The sequence below is a fragment of the Polypterus senegalus genome, chromosome 17 (genome assembly GCF_016835505.1).
Source record: "Polypterus senegalus isolate Bchr_013 chromosome 17, ASM1683550v1, whole genome shotgun sequence".
NCBI lineage: Eukaryota > Metazoa > Chordata > Cladistia > Polypteriformes > Polypteridae > Polypterus > Polypterus senegalus.
The window spans coordinates 60316724-60342661 of record NC_053170.1 but is presented as its reverse complement, the minus strand read 5'-3'; the positions used below and the strand labels follow the sequence as shown (position 1 = coordinate 60342661).

The 25938-nt window shown below is 38.3% G+C and overlaps 1 protein-coding gene across 1 annotated transcript in view; it reads right to left on the bottom strand.

Annotated features, from left to right (window-relative positions):
* Positions 1 to 24806, bottom strand: part of cenpx (centromere protein X) — a 98302-nt gene extending 73496 nt beyond the window's left edge. Inside the window, exons 1-2 of the mRNA XM_039740552.1 lie at positions 24678 to 24806; positions 18082 to 18133 (exon numbers count right to left, since the gene is read on the bottom strand). Coding sequence (XP_039596486.1) covers positions 18082 to 18133; positions 24678 to 24713 — 88 coding nt within the window. The 5' untranslated portion in view covers positions 24714 to 24806. The remainder of the gene's footprint in view (positions 1 to 18081; positions 18134 to 24677) is intronic.
* Positions 24807 to 25938: the final 1132 nt, after the last annotated feature.

The window sequence follows — 25938 nt, the reverse complement described above, 5'->3', positions numbered from 1 at the left end:
GTGTGTCTACCCAGCGCAGAGAGGCGTGGGTAAGCCGTTGAACCCCATTCGGGCTGCAAGCCGTGGAATTCCCACTAAGTGTGACTCATACGCTCCCATTTATTACGTCCCTGCACACCCCCCTCCTACAGTGGTCAGGTATCTTGGTGGATTATATATAGAAAACCAGCCAGATCCGCACAGAGCAATGAAAAGTCTACGTCAGTCACACGTACATCTGAACTGTATAAAGACAACGACTCAAGTGACAAGTTGGAGGTGGGCACATGAGCGGGCAGTGCATACTGAATGAGAAATCAGCAGACTAGCATGACGGACGGAGCTGAATGGACGTCATTCTCCTCTCCTCCCGTTCCAAGGCAGGAGAAGGCGCAAGGACGGTCCGCCAGTTTTCAGTCACGGACGATTGTGTGTTGGTTCGTTCCTTGCACTGTTACAATGTTGCTTTTCTTGCTGATTTATTACATTACCGATTTTTAAAATGTTAATTTTCTCCCTGTGCTTAAAAACCATTAAAAATCCAGCCTGATTATGTGGCGTATGGTACGCCACGGGTTGGCTAGTATAGAATATGAAGCATTTAACGTGATATTTAGTTACGATGGGATTTGAGAAACTCTAGTAAATTAAACATTGATTTAAGATGATGTTAACAATGTTCTATTTTAATGACAAAATAAACTACAAGATTAAAGTCTACATTTTGACCTTTTTTTCTTCACTGTGTCTCAATTTTTTTTTTCATGTGTCCTATTACGCTTCTGTATGATACTCTCAAGGTGGGCTACAACTCACCTTTTCACCTCGACTCTGACCACTTCTTTTTTTATTTCAGACACTGTGTGACTTTCTGAACTTCAACTTTTGGGTGCCACTCCATCATTTTCCTTTTGTTGCTCATACCACTGCCCAAGCCAACAAAAAGTATGTTTTTCCTTGCCTCCACTTCACTGAGTAGAACCTCCATTTTGCATTCGCTGAAGTTTTTTTTTTATTCCCCAAGTTTTTGCCATTGTCTTTTCACAAAATGCTGAAGGCTATATATACTAATTTGCATATTCAAAGGGGCGCAAGTCTGGAAGGAATCGGGCTGGGGCAGCAGGTCGGTGTACATGGGTTACATTTTACACTGATCAGGATTTATGGAGTGGAAGTGCATGAAAGTTAGCTTACACACAGTTTTGTGCATCTGAATTTTTTTGAGCTTATGCACATTTCCACTTTTGTCCGTATGCCACGTTTTATGGTGATTTCGTTATACACGAGGCCCCTGGACATCAACATAAATCAATGAACAAACATAAGCCTAGTCTGCAATAGCATTAAAATCTTGCAGTACTTATTTACATTCCCTGCTCTGTGCCGCAGTAAATACAAATTATCATCTATACACTAATAAGCTAATTGCCCATCATTCACTCAGAATATGGAACCAAGGTAGGAAACACTTTAAGATGGAAAAGCTCATATTTGTTACACCTCCACATGACAACCACTCTTTTTCAGCCTCTCAAACATACACAGTATTTAATACTTGCAAAATGTCTGGGATTAAAACATTTAGAGACTTGTACATCAATAATGTCTTTACATCCTACAAGCAATTAAGCTTCAAATTTAACTTCTCATTAACACAATATTTCCACTACTTTCAAGCTTGATACTTTGCTTAACTGAACCTGCCCAATTTTCCTCACCTTCCACTGATTTCTATTCCAGAAGATATATTGATCAGACTTGAAGACTCAGATAGCATCTCCACAATTTATAAAAAACGCAGGGCACAGTGGGAAAAGGATCAGTCACTTAACATTTCAGAAAAGGAGTGGAAGGCAGCCATGTACAGAATACACTCAACGTCCATATATGCAAAGCATTCAATTATTGAACTTAAAATCTTCTATTGAGCTCATTTATTAAAACTACCCAAAATGTTTCTAGGACAAGACTCAACCTGTGAATGCTGCAATCTAGCTCCAGCCTCACTTGCCCACATGTTTTGGGTGTGCACCAAATTACCATTGTTTTAGACAAAAATCTTTGAATACCTATCAGACAACATTGGTGTCACAATCACATTAAGAGATATGTTTGGTGTACTCCCAGATGGGCTTAAAGTGGAGAAGGACAAACAAATCATAATTGCCTCCTTAATAATTTACCTCCTTACTAGCATGTAGACTTATCTTGCTCAACTGGAAGAATCCCAACCCATCACCTTTAAGTCAGTGGGTAACTGATGTCCTATATTATCTGAAATTGGGAAAAATCTAATTGTCACTCAGATGATCTGTTCAAAACTACTTTGAAAACATAGCAGGATCTAATCAATAACATTTTAGAATAATCTTCTATATCTGGGAAAAAGATACTTTTCCTTCCTTGCTGCTCCAAAAATTTGCTTTGTCAGCTGGCTCTCCTCTCTTTTTTTGGGTGGAGGATTAATTTTGTTTTTTTTAACTCTGACTTGATTGTATGGATTATTGTTTGCTTTTAATTCAAATCAATTAAAAAAAAAAAGTACACCTTCGCCTTTCAAAGAATTGCCTCTGAGGACTCTCTTCTTCAGCAGATACCTTCATCTAATATGCTTATTAATGCAGTTTTGATTAGGGCTCTGTAATGGAATAAGGCAACAATATTACTTATGTACTATATTGTAATTAGTCTGGATAATGGGTTTTATGAATAAAGCGCATTTATATCAAATACTCAGTACAAATATTAATGTGTTCTCTTATCCATTCTTAAAATTATATGAGACATCACACACATAGTTAATGTACAAATGTTAAGGCCAAATATCCAGGATCTCACGTTTGAACAGATTAAGTTACCAGTCGAAGAGTGGGCTCTGTGAGTCTCTTGTGGCAGGTTTGTATATGACAGTAATCAAAATATGTTTGTATTTGGCATATAATTACTGGAAAATACAGGGTTGAATGCAGGCAGGATAATAATGTTCAACATCTCTCACAGACTAGAACAAAACTATATACGCTGAACACTTACTGTTGTGGGTTTTAGATTTGCAAAAACAAAATGCAATGCTTACTTGATGGCATATACCATTCCAAGTAGAGTAATATTGTCAGGGGTACATTCTGCACAATGCAACAATTTACCACAAAGCGTTTACACACATTTCACTTATTAATCTTTTTACATATTTATTTTATCAATGGTTTGGTGATACTAAATTGGCCCTAGTATGTGTGTTTGCCCTGTGATGAACTGGACTCCAGTAAAAAGACAGAAACCTCAGTGACGAACAATGAGAAACTATTGAATGTGAGAAGAAAATAACAAATAAATAAATAAAAAAGTCAGTCAGTCAGTCAAGGAGTTCACATGTTCTCCCCATGTCTACATGGGTTTCCTACCACTGTCCAAAGACATGCTGGTTAAGTGAATGCTGAATTGCCCCTAGTGTGTGTGCATGTACATCCTGTGGTGGATTGGTGCCTTGTCCTGTGTTTTTTTCCAGCCTTAAGCTCTACAATAGCTAGGATAGGCTCTAGGCCCCCATGCAACCGTGGTCTGGATTAAGTGGGTTTGAAAATAACATCACAGGACATATTTCAATCAAATGTCTGTTAAGGAAGAAACAGATAGAATGCCTCAGGCAAAATTAAAAATAACATCTAAGCTAATAAATTTTAAAATAAATGAGTCAGACATGCTTCAGTTTATTAATATGATGAAGACTAATAAAAGTAAAAGAAACATCATTGGGATCAACATCATTTATAAATCTTTATTAGGCATATCTGATCAGTCATTTCAGAGATTCAATTTTTAAAAACCTTGATAGAGGATGAAGACCTGACGTGGAAAGGCAATTGTCCAGATGACCTCAATGCTCTTGGTGCCAAGTAGGGGTGAATGAGGTCGCAGATGTGTTTTGGAGCAAGACCATACACGGCTTTAAATACAAACAACAAAATTTTAAAATCAATGCAACACCTCACTAGTACCCAGTGGATAGCGACTAATGCAGAGGAGATATGATCATTTTTTCTAGACCTAATTAAAAATCTACCTGCTCCATTCTTAACCAGGTGAAGGCTTGGCAGACTAGATTTGGGCAGTCCCACATACAATAATCTAGCCGAGATGTGATAAAGGCATGGACGACTGTTTCCAAGTCCTTCTGCGAGAGAAAAGATTTTGGTTTTGAAATTTGCCTCAGTTGGTAAAAACTGGACTTTACTACTGAAGAAATTTGTTTTGTCAAAACTTAGTAACATTTCAAAGATGATACCTTGGTTCCTGACATCATTATGTGTCACTGCAGACAAGGAGCCGAACTGAGTTCAGATTTCAACTGCAGATGTGGTAGAACCAAAAATAACAATCTTTTATTTTATTTTCAAATAATTGTAAGAAATTTGGCACCATTCAACATTTAATTAAGCGGAGTGGTGGCTCTGAGGCTAGAGATCTGTGCTGGCAATCAGAAGGGTATTGATTCGAATACGGTAAACACCAGAACTGACTCTACTCTATTGGGTTTTTGAGCAAGGCCAGGGTGTGATGTTAATCTGCATCCAGCCCTGCAAGCACATCTTCCAACATACAGGGAAAACTTGGGGGTTGGTAGCAGGATTGGCACTCCAGCCACTGTAAAAACCTCACACTGTTCCAGTGTGGTGCTGAGGTGTCACCTGCTGCACTCAAGTCCCAATTCAGGTGGTTCTTCATGTGGTGAGTGCGGCAACATGCTATCAACGCATGCTCCCAACCCCTCTCACTCCCAATATTTAATATCCTCAAAGCACTCCATCAGCTTTTTTATGGATTCAATGATGTCAGGTCTAACTTTGAGGTATAGCTGCGTATCATCAGCATAACAATGGTAAGCAATATCATGTTTTTGAATGATTGTCCTCTGGGAGATTCAAAGAAGAGCCAAAATAGAACCTTGTGAAACACTTTGTATGAGAGGTGCTGGCGGAGAGAAGTTCCCATCACGATAACAAACCTAGATCTACCTTTAAGGTGGGACTCAAACCTCTTTAATGCACAGCATTGAATGGCGACTTCATTCTCAAGCCGTTTTAACAGAACCCCATGGTCCACTGTGTCAAGTGCTGCACTGAGATCCAATAGAACTAATACAGGGTTAATAGGATATAATTTGTCACATGCAACAAAGCAGATTCAGTACAATGAAGTTTTTAAAATCCCAAATAAAACACATTACATAAATTGTTATCCTCCAGATACAAAAGTAACTGCAAAAAAATTACCTTTTCCAAACTTTACGACAAAAACAGGAACTTAGAAATAGGCCTATAGTTTAAAAGAACTATAGGATCAAGAGTGGGCTTCTTCAGCAGAGTTTGAACAAATGCATGTTTAAAGTTGTGTGGTATTATACCAGATTTTAGACAGCTGTTAATAACAGCCAAAACAACTGAACTAATGAATCTGAAAGCATCTTTAAACAGTTACGAGGGTAAAATATCTAGCAGATAATTGGAAGGTTTCATATGCAGGACTATATCAGCTAGCTAAGAAGAGTAAACAGATTGAAAGAGAGTAAAACAGTTGTGCACTGGCCTAACAGCATAGTCGGCAAAGTCAAGATCAGTGAATCTTTCTTCGCCAACAGATGCCCTACATGCGCTGGACCCCACGACCTTGTTCGACACCCAGTCCATGCAAACACTGAACAGAGCAGGAGCAAGAACACACCCCTGACAGAGCTTCACTCTGTACAGCACTCACAGTACCAGTGTACAGAATGGGCATGATACCCAGCAACTTTAGGGGTAATCCAACGTTTCAGGATGTCCCATAGGGTAGCTTGATCAACTGAATTGATTGCTTTACTAAAATCGACAAAGGCTGCAAAGAAACTCTGCCAATATTCACATTTGCGCTCCATGAGTACCCTCAGTACCTGGATGCGGTCGATGGTAGATTTCTTAGGCATAAAACCAGACTGCTCCGGTCACTGGAAGGTGAGCAAGTAATCACAGACAATACTGAGGATGACCCTAGCAAGGAAAATATAGCATATAAATTATAATAATAATGAACTGAAAGTTGCTCAAGTACAAAGTAATCAATTTACAGCTGCCTAACTATCAAAAAATACATTCTTCATTCTGGATTACTTTAACCTGCAGGTCACCTTTGTTCAGGCTGTTCATTCATTGTAACACTCTTAACAATTAGAGCTACGTTGCTCCCTCACTCCCTGGATTTCTAAAATTTCGCCACAATATGTTAAAATACTGATGATGTTCAATACAATCAAAAGATGCTAGTGGATTATGAATAATTAGCTGCTCTGCCCATGTACAGTGGAACCTCGGTTCAGGAACGTCTCTGAACATGTTCAAATCGGGTTATGACCAAAACGTTTGCCAAACTTTTGTATCTGTTCACAGCCACACGCTTGGTTGACGAACAAGCCAGTTTCCCCTTCCGGTTTGTACGCACCGATGATTTCCGCACGTGTTGCATTGTTCTCGGTTAGACGTGCATGCTTTTGCTGTGAACTCTTTGTGCACTATTCCGTTTCCCTTCCGGTTTGTACGTGCCGATGATTTCCGCACGTGTTCAGTCTCTCCCTGTAGTACATTGTTCTGAGTCAGACATGCATCGCGCAGAGGGACTCTACGTCAAAACTGTAACATTCTCTCCACCAAGCTTCCTGCTCACTTCCTTCATGCCAGAACTCGACTCATGCAAGGTTAGTTTTCTTGGTTGTTGATTAAAAAAAGTGCTTAAAGCAAGTGGTTCCTAAGGCTGTAGCATGAACTCCTGCAATGTTACTTTTTTTGGTTGTTTATTAAAAAAAGTGTTTATAGCGAGTGGTTCCTAAGGCTGTAGCATGAACTCTTGCAATGTTAGTTTTCTCTGTTCAAGGTTTTTGCAGTGTTATTCAATGTTTTTACATTTAGTTTACTCTTACACTGTACATTCTATGGTATAATTAACTATTTTTGTGCTTAAAAATCTTAAAAAATAAAATATATTTACATACAGTTCGTACGGTCTGGAACGGATTAATTGTATTAACATACAATCCTATGGGGGGAAATTACTTCAGGTCATGACAAAAATCGGGTTGCGACCAGAGTTTTGGAACGAATTACGGACGTGACCCGAGGTTCCACTGTACCATAGAAAGCATCTACACTTATGGTGCTTGGTCGTTTTAGCTTGGAACACTGGAGTTAGTTTTGTTATCTCACAGATCGATATAACTTAGCACATGTAGCAGTATTCAGTAATGTTATTGCAGTAATTCTAATTTAATTTGTTCCAAGTTCATTTAAAATTGCAACAGATCATGATGGTGTAATGGCAGAAAACTCTAAAATCAGAATTGCCTCATAAAATGGATTTGAATAAATGTCTACCAACTGGAAACAACAAGTCACTAATTACTTTGTGACCCTGTGTTCGGATTCAGCGGGTTGGAAAATGGATGGATAATAAAATAATAATAATACATTTTTTATAAAATGGCTTTCCCATGCTCAAGGCACTTTTACTCACTCAAACATGATATCCTCAGTTGTTCTCTTTCCACCATATTCCGAACAAAAAAAGTGACTTGACATGTGTTATAGAAAAAAATTGTATTTCATTGTCTCATAGTGGCTTGGCGGTACCAGAAAGATATTTGCCTTTTCTTATAATTCATGCAAACCAGATGTCTCAAAAAGCTGAGTGCTGATTGGTATTGCAAGCTTGCAATGTACAATGAGCATGCAGAAGGACAATAGCAATGGATTTTTAAAAAATGTAAGACACTGCTTTAATATATAGTGTAATCTGTTTATTTCAGATTTATTATCTCATGTACACAATACAATTAAACTCCTATTCACCACCAAGAAGTGCTGGAAGTAGAACTTTCCAATTAACTATCATTTTTACACAACGGAGCAGGGGGGCTCAACCTTGGAGGTTGGTATGTGTTTATATGATATTAAAGTGAATGGAAATTCCAGAACCGCCCCCAACACGCAGTTGCAGATTGATGCTTTGAGGAAAATTCTGGAAAAATTTGGAGCCAATCGACAATGTTTATTCATATCAGCGAAGTGCCCAGCCAATCGCTGATGAATATCATTAACCATCACCTCAGCCTTACTATATAATGTAAGGTGATATAACTTTTCAGTGCTCAGTTTCATAAACAGTGGCACAACTCCTTCGTGTGCTAATATACTTCCAGCTATACTTCAGAGTATGTATTTAGTACCTAAGAGTTTGTTTGCAACCTAATAAAGCATGCCTCATTAAAGGGCATGTTGACATGTTAGTCTTTCTTGCAAAAAATTTGAAAGTTAGAAAGACATTGTAGTTTACATACACAAAAATACTATGTGCACTGTTTGCATTTTTCCAAAAGTGTAAAAGTGTTTAAGTGCTGTCTTTGTGTTGCTTTCCTAAAAAAATGTTTTCATGTTTGTTTTAAATATTTTTATGCACATTGCTTATAAAAGACTCAATTAACATTTAATGACATCTGTAACATTTCACTGTATTACCACAGTAGCAGTATTTGTTTTCATTAGAGCATGACCAATATGGCCAATTTAGACCAATAATGATATTGATACTGTATGTGGGCAGCAAAGATAACAGATTACCGATACATACTGCATGGTACTGCTATTTCTGGTGTTTTTAAGTATTAGGCTTTCCTGGAACAAATCTGAATGAAAAGAAAAAGTTTCAAGCATATGTTTTCATGTGAACATGTTTAAATTTAATATTTAAACAGGTTATGTGAGTGTTTTTTTTTAATGATCCCAAAGCACAGAGATATCTGACATCTATCACTCCAAATTGTACACTGCTGGTGCTGTAAGCTCAAGTTTGCAATTGTTAAAGCTTATAAAGATAATAGTTCATGTTGATTTAAATATGAATAATAAAATTAAACTAACAACACAGTTGTAATATTATGCACTCTAAACTAATTCTTATATAGTGTGAAGTAAGATATATTTTAGGGGATTAATGAATGAATAAATGCATCGCTGTTCACAGATATATCCTGAGAAATGCATGTATTAATGAAATTAATTAAATTAAAATGTATATATCTGCATATAATAAAATGTACAAAATGTAGATTACTACTGCTATAAAACCAGGACCACGTATTCCACAGGATTAGCCAGCTTTATTTATTTTAAATGTTTTTTATCTTTTAAATACTTTCCACTTTCATTTAGTATATGATATTGTATGGCATATTTTGATGGCAAACAGTACCTGTTTGATAGGCTACTGAAACATTTAAATTTAAACATCTCCCAGACTCCCACAAGCAAAGAAAGTAGGCTTGGAAATAAGACAAATGACCATCACAAAAGAAGTAGCACTTGAATGCATTTTAACAACACAAGCAAAATAAGGACACCACTCAAATCATAATACCGTAGATCCCGAAATACAGGCCGACCCGGTATATTAGCCGAACCCCTTCTCTACCTACTAAATTACATGCATTTGGCGATGACCGGTATTTAAGCCGACCCCCTTCTCCAAGCAAAATTTTCTAAATTTCCTTAAAAGTGTCTCTTCGGGTATATTTATAATGTTTATCAGCGAGAATTTGAGACTGCCGCCATTTTTGATATATAATATAATGAGCATAATTTACCAAAACACCAATAATGTTTCTAATGTACTAACTAAAAAGTTATAAAAAGTGCCTAGCCTACTTCGATTAAGCTAGGAGCATGGCGGCGCGCATGGTCGCAGCGCTCAGGGCTCTCCTTTTCAGTGCACTTTTTGTTGTTTTGTACTTTTTTTGTCCTTGTTTGTGCACGATCGGTTTGGCGAACATCTGCTACACCATTCAGAACCTTATAGACATCATTGTCCAGAGCCAGACATCTGTTTCGAGTGTTTTTCATCACGCGCACAATATCCCAGACAACATAGCGAGACCAGCGGGCTCTCCGTGGATTGTTGTCGGGTCTAGGAGACGACACAGACGGAGGAGGGAAAGAAAGCAGAAGCGGGGCCGCAGATCCGGCATTATGCTAAAGCTAAAAAACAACCATACAAGCCCTATACAGAACTTTTTTCTGCACTGAAGGAGCTGCTTTTAATCTCATTGTAGATGCGTATAGTGACAATAAAAGGCATTCTATTCTAGAAACAAATTCATACTGTACTCACCATTTAATTTGACATCTTTGGGCTGAAGGAAGGGAGGAGATATTTCCACACAATGTCCATCTTCGTTTCGATTGCGATCTCTTTCTTTTACCTTCTCTTCCTTCCTTAGCAATTATGTGTCTTGCTTGCATGATCTTAATGAATTATATATATATAGGTAAATCACTGCAATGACGGAAATTACATCCACAAACACATGTATCTGGGCTCCGACTGACGCTACTAACGCTCTCGGTTGTTTGTTTACGATTGCGCAAGCGGATACACGTGACTGCATCCGTTTCGTAACGCAAGATGTTGATCGTAAATCAAAACAAAAAATTTCATTTTAAACTTCCCGATAATTTATTATAAATTTTATTAATGAAATCAACAACTAAAACACTTTTTTGAATAAATTCTTTATTTAATTTAAAGTACCGGCATGCAAAGTTACTTCTTCAACTGAAAGATGGCACTGTGGTTTCATCATTATTTACTTCCGTATTCATCGGCAAAACCGGCATTGTGCTGGAAATCTTGAATCTGAAACGATACTCGTTGTATAAACCAACCCCCAAACTCCAAGCCAAAAATCTAGGACGAAATTCTCGGCTTATATAACGGGATCTACGGTATTGTAAAATTGTATTGACATTTAAAATAACTGTCCTGAATAAAAAACTTTTGAGTGTCAACAGATCTTGCTGGTTTACATGCATGTCATAAATGAACTGCTTCTCACAACTTGACAGAGTGTGGTGGATATATGACAACCAACCACAAGCCACCCAAATACAGTAATCACTCCTCGATCGTGGAGGTTGCATTCCAGAACCCCCCATGAAAGGTGAAAATCCGCAAACTAAAAACCATATGTTTATATGGTTACAGTATTTTTATATATTTGAAGCCCTTGTAAACTCACCCACACTCTTATAAACATTTCCTGCACAGTTATACAGCATAAACCCTTTATATTTTCTTAGATATTAGGTAAGATTCATTGAAATTATGTATGTAAACACACTGTTTATATACTACACACAAACATACGTATTGTATATCATTGAGGAGTTTTATTTAATACGTAATACAGTTTTAAACACATTGTAATTGATTAGGTAATCTATACTAATAAAGGGCAAAGCCCTCACTGACTGACTCACTCAATTTGGCAGGCTCATTCCTTACAGTTTACTTACAAAAGCTGGGCAGGTTTCATTTCGAAATTCTACGCGTAATGGTCATAACTGGAACCTATTTTTATCCATATACTGTAATAGACTGCAGCTCGATGGCTGTGGGAGACAGAGTTGCGTGTCGCATCATCACGCCTCCCACATAATCACGTCAACTGACTGTGAACGCAGTACGTAGAAAACAGAGAAGAGCTCCAAAGAGCGCTGAAGAAAAAACACATACAAGCATATTCATAAGTGCAGCTACTGCGTAAACCGTAAGTTTAAATTTAGTTTACAGACACGCTCCCACTGCTGTTTGTCATGCCTTTGACGAATACTTTATTCGCGAGATACAAGTTTAATGAAAAGACACGAGGTATAAACGAGATTTTGGATCACTTTGTAACGGAGTTAAGTGCCGGGTCTTAGCTAACATTAAAAAAAGCCGTGGACATCGTAACATTACACAAGAGAGCAGCTCACGTGAACTGACTGAACGCAGTACGAGTGATCACTTCCATGAATCAAACCTGTTCAAAATATGCATTACACAATTAACAAGGTAGGAAAAGAATATGCTCCGAGCTGAGCTCCACAGCTAACGCGGTCTTGCGGAAACAACTTCGTCACGCTGCCACCAAATACTCACAGAAAAATCCACAAGTTAATACACAGACTGTCTCTAGAGTTTCTCCACACTCTGAATGTATTCCTCGCATCACCGTTATACCCTCTGATCTCCCATTTCAATTCAAATGCCTCCAATTTCCAGTAAGGCTCTGCTTCGCGATGACAATAAGTCTCAGGGACAGACCCTACAAAAGGTTGCCATTGACTTGAGGCAAGGTTGCTTTTATCCTAGACAACTATACGTTGCATTCTCAAGAGTAAGCTCGCACAGCTTGGTCATATTACAACCGGACTGAACTGACAATGTGGTATACAAAGAGATCCTTAACAAATAGTTATTGGTATATTTTCCCTCAGTTTAAAAAGGTTTTCTTTTCTTCTTAATAAAAATTTAAAAGCAGTACTTCCTCGCTCGCTGACTTGGTCATCTCGGCCAAATCTTCATTGCTCAGTGGCTCGGAGTGCGCATCAAGCAGCTCACTGATGTCATCAAAAGTCATGTCGTCGAATCCTTCTCCTCCTAGCAGTTTTGCCAGTTTGACTGCCTTGTCAACCGCCGAGTGATGAAATTCTTCTGCAGAAAAGCCCTTATAGTCGTGCACGACTTCTGGCCACAGTTTCTTCCAGCAGGCATTAACCGTCTCTTTCTTCATATCGTTAACAGCCTTCGGCACATTTACTATACACAATGTGATCATGTACTTACGCCAGTACTCCTTCAGGGAAAAGTCGTTGTTCATGTCCATTGCCTCGACCATGTGTTGCAGGCTGTTCCTGGTGTACAACGCCTTGAAAGCCCAGATAACTTCTTGATCCATTGGCTGAATCAGTGACGTCATATTTGGTGGCAAGAACTCTATTTTTACGCCTTGGTAGGATAGAACCAAAGGATGACCTCCAGCATTCTCCAGAAGTAAAAGGACTTTGAACTCCAGCCCTTTCTCTGCCAGAGAGATCTTTACCTCCGGGATGAAACATTGGTGAAACCAATCTGACGTCAGGCGTTTCGTAATCCAGGCCTTCGGGTTGTGCATCCAGTACACAGGCAGCAGGTTTTTATTCTTGTTTTTTAGGGCCTGGGGGTTTTTGGACTTATAAATGAGCACAGGCTTTATCATAAAGCCCCCAGAATGACCATGACCAGCGTGATGCGATCTTTATGAGCCTTAAACCCTGGGGCTTTTGCCTCTTCCTTTGTGATAAAAGTACGAGACGGCATCCGCTTCCAAAATAGGGCAGTCTCATCCATATTAAACACTGTTTCAGGTCGATATCCGCTTTCCTCAATGATCGCCTTGAATGTGTCGCCGACATATTTCTCGGCTGCGGTTTTGTCTGCAGAGGCAGCCTCTCCATGCAGGTTCACACTGGCAGTAAATTCCATTTTTTTGCCTGGGGATTCAACAGAAGTTCCAGGTTGTGGGAAGTCGTCTAGAGCATCCCCGGCATCCGCAAACCTATCATGAAGTTGCTTGGCTTTCTCTCGGATGATATTGGTGTCTACAGGGATGTTCTTCTTCCGGCAGTCTTCAATACAAATCCCTAAAGCAGATTTCATCCGGACTATCACCTTATTACGTCCACTTACAACTCATTTCGCGCCCTGGTTGAAGGACACTGTGGCCATAGATCTTGTGCTCTTTTCCTCCTTCTTAATATAACAAACCGCGGACTCGTTGATGCCGTAATGGTGTCCTATAGCGGCGTAGCTTTTCCTTCCTTTAACATATCCAAAACTTTTACATTTTCGGCAATCGTTAGCATCTTCCATTGGTGCTTGTGCACGGCCCCGGAAGCAGTAGCAGGAGCAGATCGTTTTGTAGACATAACGAAGGGCTTGACTACTGTACGCACAAAGAAACACGTTGATGCTGAATGAGCAAGACGAGATGCCGGCTAACGCAAAGCAAAATCGAATTCTGTTCTCTTTGTCGCTGAGCCAATCAGCACCCAGGAACTTAACCGCGTACTATGATTGGGTAGCTTCTCAGCCATCCGCCAATAGTGTCCCGTGTATGAAATCAACTAGGCAAACCTACTGAGGAAGCATATACAGTACAAGAAATAAAAAGACCCATTGTCCGCAGAAATCCGTGAAGCAGCGAAACATCCGCGATATATATTTAGATATGCTTACATATATCCTCCCTATGGCATTTGCCACTTGACTGACATACAGCCAGTCTGAGATCTATTTTCTTCTAACACACGGGTCATCCTGCACGCACAATTAAATACACGAGTTACTTCAAAACTCCAGCTATCTAAGTGATCTAGTTACCTTCCAATTTATATCGACTAAAGTAGGGGTATGAAAAAAAAATTGGTAGGGGGGCTGGACATGTGGAATTGGAAGATGAATTTTTTTCTCACAATGTCACAATCGAAGTGTGTTTGTCTGATCTGTCAATCTATCATTGCTATTCCAAAGAAGGAAAATGTGGAAAGGCACTTTTGAACTGTTCATAAAAACTACGAAACTGACTTTCTTCCGAAAAGTGGTCTGAGAAAGAAAAAGGTGAGGGAAGTAAAATCGCAGTTAATCAGACAGCCGTCATTTTTCACTCGGCTGAATTCAAAAGGAAAGGCAAACACCAAAGCATCATTCCAGGTGAGTCACTTGATCATTAAATAAAAGAAGTCCTTCCAAGATGGAGAGATGATAAAAGAGGCCTTTGTTGAGGAAGATGGCTAGGGGAAAACACCAACATATTTTTTATATATATATATAGTATACTCAGTGTATATATTGTGATAGACGGCTGGCAGCTCAGTCCGACCGGGACGTCCCACAATGGGAAGAGTGGAGAAGGGCAGCCTTTCCAGGACACTGCCTCCCCCAGGATGCTAGGTGGCAGCTCCCCTGGACGGTAACTGTACCCTGGATTCCCGCAGGGCATCATGGAACATGGGGACCATTTTCTCAGCCCTGTTGGGTGCTATGGGTGCCGCCAGGGAGAGCTCATAAAGGACTTGGGGACCTACTTTTTCTACAACCCGGAAGTACTTTGGAGTCATGAGGACGAAAACCCACAGTCCTTCCGGGATGCTTGAAGAAGGATGATGTGGTGTTTGACCCTGAAGAAGAGGAGAAGCACTTCCGGGTCATGGAATAAATAAAGGACTGTTTAAGACCCAGCAAAGAGAGCTGGAATTGGGAGGTTGGGTGACGATGCTGCTGGGAGTGGAAGATTATTGTTATTGAATTATTATTAATTATTATTATTATTAGAAAACTGTGGCAATTGTGGTTCTTTGTGCACTTTATTGAAGAAAACACTTAAAAATTCTTCTTGGTGCTTTTATGTGTGTGTCCTGGACGTCTGTCTGTTGGGTTTCACGGGGCAACAGCGACCCCTAACGTCCACAATATATATATACAACATTTTTAATGTAGGTAGATCATTTTGACCTGGTCATTTTAAAGGTAGCTCGCAAGCCGAAAAGGTGTGGGCACCCCAATATACAGTATATATAACAAGTTACGTGTCCTGTTGTTACCAAGCCACGGTCAGGTAGACCATCCAAGATTTCAGCCACAACTGCCAGTATCATTTGTTGAACTTCCAAGGAAAAACTCACAAGCCACTTCAAGATGCACAACAAGGAGGTACTTGAACAAAAATGGGTTGCATGGTCGAGATGCAAGAAAAAATCTTTACTGTGCCAACAGCACAAAACAGCCCACTTACAGAATTCCAAAAAGCACCTAGACAAGCCTCAAAACATATGGAACAAAGTCCTTTGGAGTGAGGAGACCAAAATTGAACTTTATGGTCACAACCATAAATGGTATGTTTGGAAAAGATGCAACAAGACCCCTGATGAAAAGTAAACCACCCCTACTCTGAAGCATGGAGGTAGATCTCTGATGTTCTAGGTGTTTGTCAGCTATAGTGGCAGAAGGTAAATTTGTGAAAATTGATGGCAAGATGAATGCAGCATGTTACCTTAAAGTATTGGAGGATAACTTGCATTCATCATTCCGAGAGCTGTGCGTGGGTCGCACTTGGATCTTCCCTCATGCAAATGATCCAAAACACAAGACCAAGATGATACTTCGGTGACTAAAGGAGAAAAAAAGTGAAGGTGCTGGAGTGGCAATCACAGTCTCCTGACTTCAATTTCATTGAGCCACTTTGGGTAGACCTCAAACATACAGTTCAGTTCAAATTAAGGGACCTACCCAGAGGCTTTTCGCCAAGAAGAATGGACAGTTCTCCCACGAAAGAATCAAGGGCTTCATCTACAACTATTACAAAAGACTGCATGCCATCTTTGATGCTAAAGGGTGAAATAAATAGAACAAAGGGTATGCAAAGTTTTGAAAAGGAACCATCTTATCATTTTTCTTATGTTTTGTTTAATGGTTGTGCTGTAAATTAAAATTAAATGTCGTTTTCCTGATCAGTCATCTTTTCTTCAGAGTATGGTATAAATTCTGCCAGGGCATGTAAACTTATGAGCACAACTGTGTGTGTATAATTTATATGTGTGTATATACAGTCACACGCGTGTGCATGGGAAGTAGCTTCAAAGCTTGGGTGATGGTAGTTCTCCACTGAGACAGGAAATGATGCTGGATAATAACAATCTATCTTCTCCTCTGTCTGCAGAAATGAAGACTGACACCTTCTCTCCTCTGATGTCACTTCTGGAGTCCTTCCTCCTGGACCCATCTCTTCCTCCCAGAATGCCTAAAGGCTAGAAGAGCCACCTTCTTGGGCAGTCAACCTAAGGCACTAGTTTGAGGAATACTCATTTCTGCATTTTCACACACGTTTCTTTTTGATTTTAAGTCTTTCAACTATACGAGGTTGGCCTTAAGATGTCCCAAAACTTTAAAGTTGTTTTTTTCATCTTACGATATTTTTTTTTGTCATTCAGATTTACTTTTGATTTAGCTAAGCAAATGATTAGATCCAGCTAAAAGCAAAATTACTTTAAAGTCCTCCATATATTTAATCAAATTACTCTTTCAATATTGCACAGAATATCATGAACACAGCAAGCTTTGTTGTACAGTGTCACATACGTGCATTTAGAGGGCAGCCAAAGTGCCCAAATGACAGTGAAAGTATGAACGAAGAAGTAGTGGGACAGAGTATTACTGCTTTTTTTTCCTCATCAACAGAAAAACTGAAGAACAACAGCCATAAAGTACCTCGGATCCATGCTACCTCAATACTTCCGGCTATCCATGACTTCCCCGCTTCCGGGTTCCACTACTCATGACATCATCTCTGTCCCGTTGCGATCTCATCAGTTCCAATCCCACGTCAATGACTTCACTTACAGCTTCCTTTAAAGACATCACCACATCCACCAAAGGAGATGTCACTTTCACCTTTTCACTTCCTGCCAACTCAGTTCCGTTTTCTGTTTATCCAACAGAAAACTCAATGCCTCTGTCAAATGTGTTATTGTGCCATTTATGACCCAATTACAACTTTTGACGACCAAACAATGAAGCTAGATATTATACAGGGAATTTCCCCAACCCTTGATTGTTTTTCTGTATTTTCTTATCGTTCACAACAAATAATATTAACTTGATGTGATTATATTATTACTTTTTATGTCCTACCAAGGCACCCAAAAAACTCCTCAAATAACACAGCTTATGGAAGAAATATCGACAGAAACTAAGCAATCCAAGGTTTTTGTAAATTATGCTCCATTAGCAAAATTTAGCTTGTTTTATTTAAACAAATATATATTGAAATACATTTGTTTCATATGCACTTTATACATTAGTTTAATAGTATATTAATTTATTTAAATTATAGATGATTATTCATCGTTTCACAATTCTTTATCCACTGCTGTTTTTTATTTGAATTACACAAGTTATGACATGCTCCAAGTCTGTTCACTAAGAAAGATACAGAACAAATAAATTGAGTGGAGGTATTTTTGAGAAATACAGGTCAAAGAATACATTTTCAAAGTTTACTGTTAACTTATGTAGATTTATACTCTACAGGTATTCTAGTTTCTTTAAATACCAATTCTAACATGCATCTTTTATTTAACAGATTAAAATTCTAATAAGATTAATAGTTGTGGTACTATAAATTATAATATCGACATATTAATTTACTGTTACCAACAAACATACCTTTTGTTTTTTCATCCTTGAAATGAAGGCTCATCAATCTTTGAACTGTTTCCTAGATAAATAGATATAAATAAATCCAATCAACAAAAAAAAAACAGCTTAATCAAGTTCACAGGTATAGTATCCAGAGCTAGTTCACTTAGCATTGGGCATTACCCTGGATGGGGCACCACTACATTGTAAGGAACATCACATCTATTTATACAAATACACTCCCAATTAACCTGTTTACAGTTTATTTGACCGCTACAGCTTACACCCCAATTACAGGTATGAATCAAATGACAAAAAGCAGCCTGACGGAGGAGAAGAGTGAGACTTGGTGTACTGACATCATTCTTGCACTTTGAAGTGGAAGAAGAGTTTACTGAATTAAAACACAGCCTTTGCTCCTAAGAACTGTGTTTCTTTGGTTGCCAGTAAGGAGCCCTATAGGATTTTTTTTATAGCTTTTTTCTCTTTAGGATTTTTTTTTCTTTGTCTTTTCTCGTGCACACAGAAGCAATGGTAGCAATGGTTTTTTCATAATTCATGGCACCATTAAAATGCCAATTTGTTAAACTGCAAAAATAACTGCATAGTAGTTGATGATGAACAAGATAACTAATTATTAAATTTACAACCTATCTCAATCACATTACTATCTGCAAATCCCTACCTGACAGATGTACTCATGTCATCTTGTTAACTCTACTTGAGAGTTTACTCCCTAAACTTGTTATAAATTAATTTCTTTTAAAGCTTACAAAACTATGGGATTCTTCTGATGTGACAGAACTAATGTAAAATCTGTGAATATAAAAATTGAATGAAAATGTGCAATTCTCGTCTTTAAATTAGTCACATAGTCATATAAGTAAATGTAACATCAGCAAGCTGTCTGCTGAGATGTGAAATATAGGTTAAAGCCAAGAAGCATTGTTTCCAAAGTAAAACTTCTGCATCTATAAGGGAAGAAGTAGCATCAATAAAAACAAAAAATTACTAGTACTGCAGAATTGCTTAAGACAGAAAGATGAGTCTTTTGTCCAGTTCTATGAAACAACAAGGTATACAAGAAAACAATATGTATAATTATAATATATTGTACTAATGCTATTACTCCACGATTACTTAAAGCGCTGTTGTGGAATATTCCAAATGGATGACCGAGCAATGCTCTAAATGTTTATGAACTTCTCTATTAAAATCTTGAAACTAGCATACACTTCTCAATCATTAATATTTATTTTAGAAATATTATTCCTTATTATACAATATAGAATTTATTTCCTTATTATTCTTTAGTACACAATGTGCATTTTGTTTGAACCTATTAGGCAACCTTGCATACTTTTCCTTATTATTATGAAAAGTATTTCTTGGGCACTGCCAAGAGAAACACTGTGAAACCTCTTTGGTCTCACAAATTTCTAGTAAAAGGGGGTAATGTTCCCAGTTAAATACTTAAAGTTGGTTTAATGCACCAAAACAAGACAAAAAAACTTAAGAGTTAATAAAGGTGTTGCCACATTCTATAGAGGTTTAGTGATACGTAGAATTCTTAAGATGATTAGCCATTACCTTAAACACCACTGACTGATAATATTATTGTTGGGGCACAACCATTTTTTAACAGGTTAAACCAGCGTTTCTCAACCTTTAACTATTTGCGACCCGAGTTTTCATAACAGTTTAAATCGCGCCCCCCTAAGGGTTTTTTTAAAGGAGCCCACGGATTCCAATTTGTTCTTTTTTAATTAATGATATATCATAGATGCATATTTTATTATACCTACTTAACTTTTATCAACATTTATCTAATTTTATATTTATTTTTATAGTATCAGAATGTTAAGTTAATTTGTTTTGGTTTTAATAGATGTATTTTTCATATTTTCAATTCTTGTTTTCTTTTTTTCACATCTTCACGCCTATGGAGGGCCTGCCCCACAGTTTGAGAACCACTTGGTTAAACCAACATTGCCTTTGGCAAGTTGTACAATTTTCAATTTGGCCACAGGGTGTCACTGTTAGCAGCAATGCACTGTAACATGGCACAAAAATACGTACTTTGTTTATTGTACAAAAAGATGGACAAGCTGATAGATAAAAAAAAATTAACCTTGCCAAATTGGCAGTTCCAGGGTTTTATAGCAAATGGCCTGGATGAGCCAAAGATTTAACTAAAGTTATCAGTCAACTAAGCAGGAAGTTAGTTGTTGCGAAACATTTACAAATGACGAACTTGCATATCATTTGCACATACTGTATACCGTACCATTCACTGGACTAAGCAAGTTTACCTAAAGCTAATGGTATATGTACTAAAAGCTCATCTCACCAACCGTTAATTATTGACACTTTCAGATTTATAAAATGGAAAAAATATAAGCAGGGCACTGCAAAATGGGCATAACATACCACAGTCATTTTATTCACATGTTCTGTTTACTTTGTGTTTTCTCCCAAGTGATTTTTCAAAGCAAGTTTTGTGGGGTTTTTTTTGCTAAGCCACATATATCAGCTTTCAAATCATCTCAAATGGCAAATATACCACTGCAAGTGAGGATAAATTACAGTTGGCAGTAAAATACAGTGGTATTCGTTTCAGTTGTGATAATTCATGCCAAATTAAATTCTTTTGGGGCAGTGTGACCTAATAGTTGAACTACTGCACTGAGGAGGCACCATTGTCCACTTTTGAAGCCACCCACAATTTCACAGAGTTGCTTTATTTGTGGGAGACTGATGTAAGTTTCCTGAACAACTGATTGCAGAACACTGAACATACTGCCTTACTGATGGTCTTCTTATACTAAAATACTGGATACATTGTTACAGTCGGCACCAGTGGGCAAGATACCATTATGTCAATGCATTTCAACAGGTATACACCTGAACACCAGCAAAACCAAGGAGCTGGTGGTTGATTTTAGGAGGCCCAGGTCCCTCATAGTCCCCGTGATCATCAGAGGTGACTGTGTGCAGAGGGTGAAGACCTATAAATACCTGGGAGTGCAGCTGGATGATAAAATGGACTGGACTGATAATACTGATGCTCTATGCAAGAGAGGACAGAGCCGACTATACTTCTTTAGAAGACTGGCATCCTTCAACATCTGCAATAAGATGCTGCAGATGTTCTACCAGACAGTTGTGGCGAGCGCCCTGTTCTACGCAGTGGTGTTCTGGGGAGGCAGCATGGTGTTCTGTCCTCACACCTGGACAAACTGGTGAGGAAGGCAGGCTCTATTGTAGGCACAGAGCTGGACAGTTTGACATCCGTGGAAAAGCGACGGGCGCCGAGCAGGCTCCTGTCAATCATGGAGAATCCACTGCATCCACTGAACAGTATCATAGACAGAGGAGCATCTTCAGCGACACACTGCTGTCACTGTCCTGCTCCACTGACAGACTGAGGAGATCGTTCCTCCTCCACACTATGCAACTCTTCAATTCCACCCCGTAAACGTTAACATTATACAAAGTTATTGTCTGTTATACCTGCATTTTTATCACTCTGTAATATTGTTTTTTATCAGTATGCTGCTGCTGGAGTATGTTAATTTCCCATTGGGATTAATAAAGCATCTATCTAACTATCTATTTTCAAAATTACATGCGTTTTCTTCTCAGCTGAAGCTTCAGTCTTTAATAAATAAAAAATCTGAGGCAAAGCAGGCAAACTTACCACGTTGAACCCCACAACAGAAGTTGTCAGACTGCTAATTTGCATTTTGCAAAAGAAAATGTAATTGGATTTGTATTGGGCTGCTAAAGTTGGTTAACCTGAAATTGCTGAGCGCTTTGAGTAGTGAAAAAAGCGCTATATAAATGCAAAAAATTATTATTATTATTAAAGATACAGATAAAGGTTATAGTGTGAAGACAATGCATTTATAGACGATATACTATGGGAACACAAGTGCCTAGTTTAGTCAGGGTATCAACAATGTATTTAATCATGTGGTTCAAATCAACAGCAAACTAATATAATTACAACTCCACAACATACCACACACAACCTACAGCACTACAATCACTGACCTGCCCAACTCTTGGATTTTTATGGCCTCTCCTCAAACTTTTATTTGCTCAAACTGAACCTGGGGAAAATAATAGCCATCCCACAAAGAGTGGTTCAGGGAAGGATACAGTGGCCTAACTGCTAAAACGGCATTTATTCTGAGATGTTCACTTATGTGGTTTGTGTACTGAACAACTCTTTAATACAAGCAAGATATAAAATTATTATTATTTTTGTTGTGATTGCTTTTTGTTGTTGTTTATTTTGTCGCCATTGTGACTTTGCAGCAATACTATCATTACAAAATGCATGTACCAACACTAAACCTGGTTCATTAGTTCAGTTTACCTCTACTATCCCCAAGTGAAAATTTCCTCTGATCTAGTTAGCATCCAACAAAAGAACATTCTTACATATATACATAAAATAAAAAAGTAATGATGTGTATGTGTGTATATACATATATATATATCTATATATCTATATACAGTATATATATCTATATACTCTATATATATATATACAGTGGGGTGAAAAAGTATTTGCCCCCTTCCTGATTTCTTATTCTTTTGCATGTTTGTCACACAAAATGTTTCTGATCATCAAACACATTTAACCATTAGTCAAATATAACACAAGTAAACACAAAATGCAGTTTTTAAATGATGGTTTTTATTATTTAGGGAGAAAACAAAATCCAAACCTACATGGCCCTGTGTGAAAAAGTAAAAAAAGTAGTACAGGGTGGCCCACGAAAAAGTAGCCCGCCTCCCTGGCGAAAAAAGGCGCCCTTCCATAAAGAAAGAAACTTGAAATGCAAAAATCTTTACAGAAAGTGCTGAAAATGATTCTTTGTGGAATGGAATACATGTCGCTCAGCTCGTACTCACACGTTTGCACTACGTCTAAACAGCTTTCGTGATTAGGGTAGTCAATCGGCGCGCCACTCTGGCAGGAAGGCGGGCTACTTTTTCGTGGGCCACCCTGTACTTTGGTGTCTAATGCTGCACCACACCAATTTAATTACAGCTACTACCGCCTGGCATTAAAGAAAAATGGGGGCCTGATTTACTATCCACCCAAGATTGCGTCTACGGGATCAGCTCCACAGAGAGCTTTCAACAAATCAGCAACATTTTATATAATCCATCTCCAAGTCTGGAGATGCATGAGGGAGAAAGGAGTACCAGAGAAAAATATGAAGATTGTCCAGGACATGTATGAGGGAGTGAGAACTCCAATTAAAAGCATTGTTGGGATAACAAAGAAGACACCAGTCTCAGTAGGTCTGCTTTTTGCTGATGACATTGTGTTGTGTAACACCAGAAAAGAGGATGTGGGGAGGAATTTGGAAGAATGGAGAAAGGGCTTTAGGAGATAGAGGATTCAAGAGAAATAGGAAAAACACAGAATGTATATGGTTTAATGATGATCAAGATTCATAAGTTAGCCTGCAGGCCAGCTATTGAAAAAAGTTGAAACATTTAAAAATCTTGTGGTAAAAATAAGTGGTAGCCCAAGATGAAAATCAGATGCAGAGAGACCACATAGAGTGTTGTGTGGCTGGAACAATTGGGAGAATGTACCAGGAGTATTTTGTGAATGAAGAATTAAGGTTAACGTTAAAGGTAAGGTTTTTAAGGGTGTACTCACACTAGGCACGTTTGTTCTGTACTGTGCCCCCTCCCTACTCCCCAGCTGGCCTGCACTCACACTGCGCTTAACGTTCAGAGCCTGGACACGCTTTCATCATGACCATGTGACTTCGTGTAAAGCCAAAACAAGATCTGAACATGGAGTGACAGCGTGCATGTCAAAACGATTTTACTTAGTTTGTGGTTGTTTTGGAGTCGTATAGGGCAGGAAACCCTCTTACCGATTTATTGAGTGTGCAGCCTAGCGTTTTGCTTTTAAAAAGCAAAGATCTGTGGTCTTTGTAAATCTTGCGTCAAACATTTAGGATCAAATTGCTCTTTGCTTTAAAAAGGTTGCCGACCCCTGTCCGCAGAGCACAGCTTCAGCGACAACGTAAATGCTTGTGACTGTCACGCGTACTAATACATCAGTTTTTTTTTTTTTTTAGAAACTCGCATTTTAAACTTCTCAACAGATATTTAATGACATTTTGATATTCCAGCGTTTAGGTATAGACCAAAATTGTATATATATATATATATATATATATATATGCGGGTTCCGGGGCAAATTTACTAACAAATACGGCACGCTTTCAATCGGCACTGTAAACAGTTAAATTATGAGACTGAATGCATCTTTTTCAAAGTTGTAGTAACGACACATAGAAGAAAAAAGATGATAGCCTCGTGGTTCTAAATGACTAGAATACTGACACATGAACAAAACGACATAAAAAAAACTAGAAATACTCCAACATGTATAAAAGTCTACACAAGGTACAGGGAAGTATTTTTGATTTTAGAAAAAAGTGGTGCGTTAAACGTAAACCTCTCAACAACAATGAGTAACACTTAACACCAAAATAAAGTGTTGTTGACCACTTCTAAAGTGATATTTCAAAGCACATAAAACAATTACTATCTAAAAGCTGAATTTATCCAAGATGTACCTTTTTGAATGTCACGCTCGTGTCCTTTTCCTCCATTCTTTAATACTTTATTTTCTTTGTCGCGCCAGTCACAGCTACCAATAGCCGTTTACTCGGAAGGCGCAATGCTTTGTGGGTAATGTAGTCTCGAGTCAGCGTAATATTGAAAGCTGCTTACTGAATATTGGTGTGTGTGTGGGTGTGTGTGTGGGTGTGGGTGTGGGTGTGGGTGTGTGTGCACCCTGCTATATTCTGTCGCCCCGTCCAAAGATTGTTCTTTCCTTGCAAGTCAGGGACCAATGCTTGCTGGATAGGCTGCCCCCCTATGAGAGGCCAAACAGGCCATAAATCATATATTTTCGTCTATTGGTTTACATGTGAACACTATTGGTTCATGAATATTTATTATCAGTCAGCGTGCATACTTAATTGGTTTCCGTGTGTACTATGCTAGTTTCATTTATATGAACTATATTGGTCCGTGTCCGTATATTATCGATTTGTGCGTGAACTATATCCATTGGTTTGTATATGAACTACATTGATTTGCGTTTGTATATCACTGGTTCCAGTACATTTGTTATTGGTTTGTGAGTGAACTGCATCGGTTTGAATTATATTGGCTTACGATCTGTACCGTTCTAACAATGGATTTGTGTATGTATTATATTTTTCATGCACGTCTTGCACTGGTTTCATGTTAGTAACATGTCGGTTTTGTGATTGAACTCTTGGTTTTATGTGTGCACCATGTCCGTTTCTCGTACGAAACATACTGGTTACGCATGCGCACCCTATCACAACTATGTGTATGAACTACAGTACAGTATATCGGATCTGCGCGCTAACTGTATTGGTTGTTCACGTGATATTCGGCGGAAATGGGATGGGCATGAAACAGGAACCGCAAGGTCCGGTAGATTTTTGGAGTGGAGTGTGAAGAGAATTGAGTTGGAGACATATCTGCGTTAAAACAGCGCAGTATTTTTTTGCTCCATAATAAGTTTGCGAAGGGACTTACTATTTAACATAATCTACTTTTGAGTCTGCAATGAACACAACGCTGAAGTTAGGTACGAATTCTGCCGTCTTCTTATTACGACCCAGCTTCATGCTTGCTTGCAACCCACGACTGTAATTTTTTTACACTGCTTTTGTAAACCAGTTAACTGTTTTAGCTCTAATTTTTTTTGTTTCTTTTCTCCCAGAGCTTAATATTTTACAAAAACTAAAAAAGTACACAAACCAATTGTTTAACATATCAAATCAACAAAAATATTTA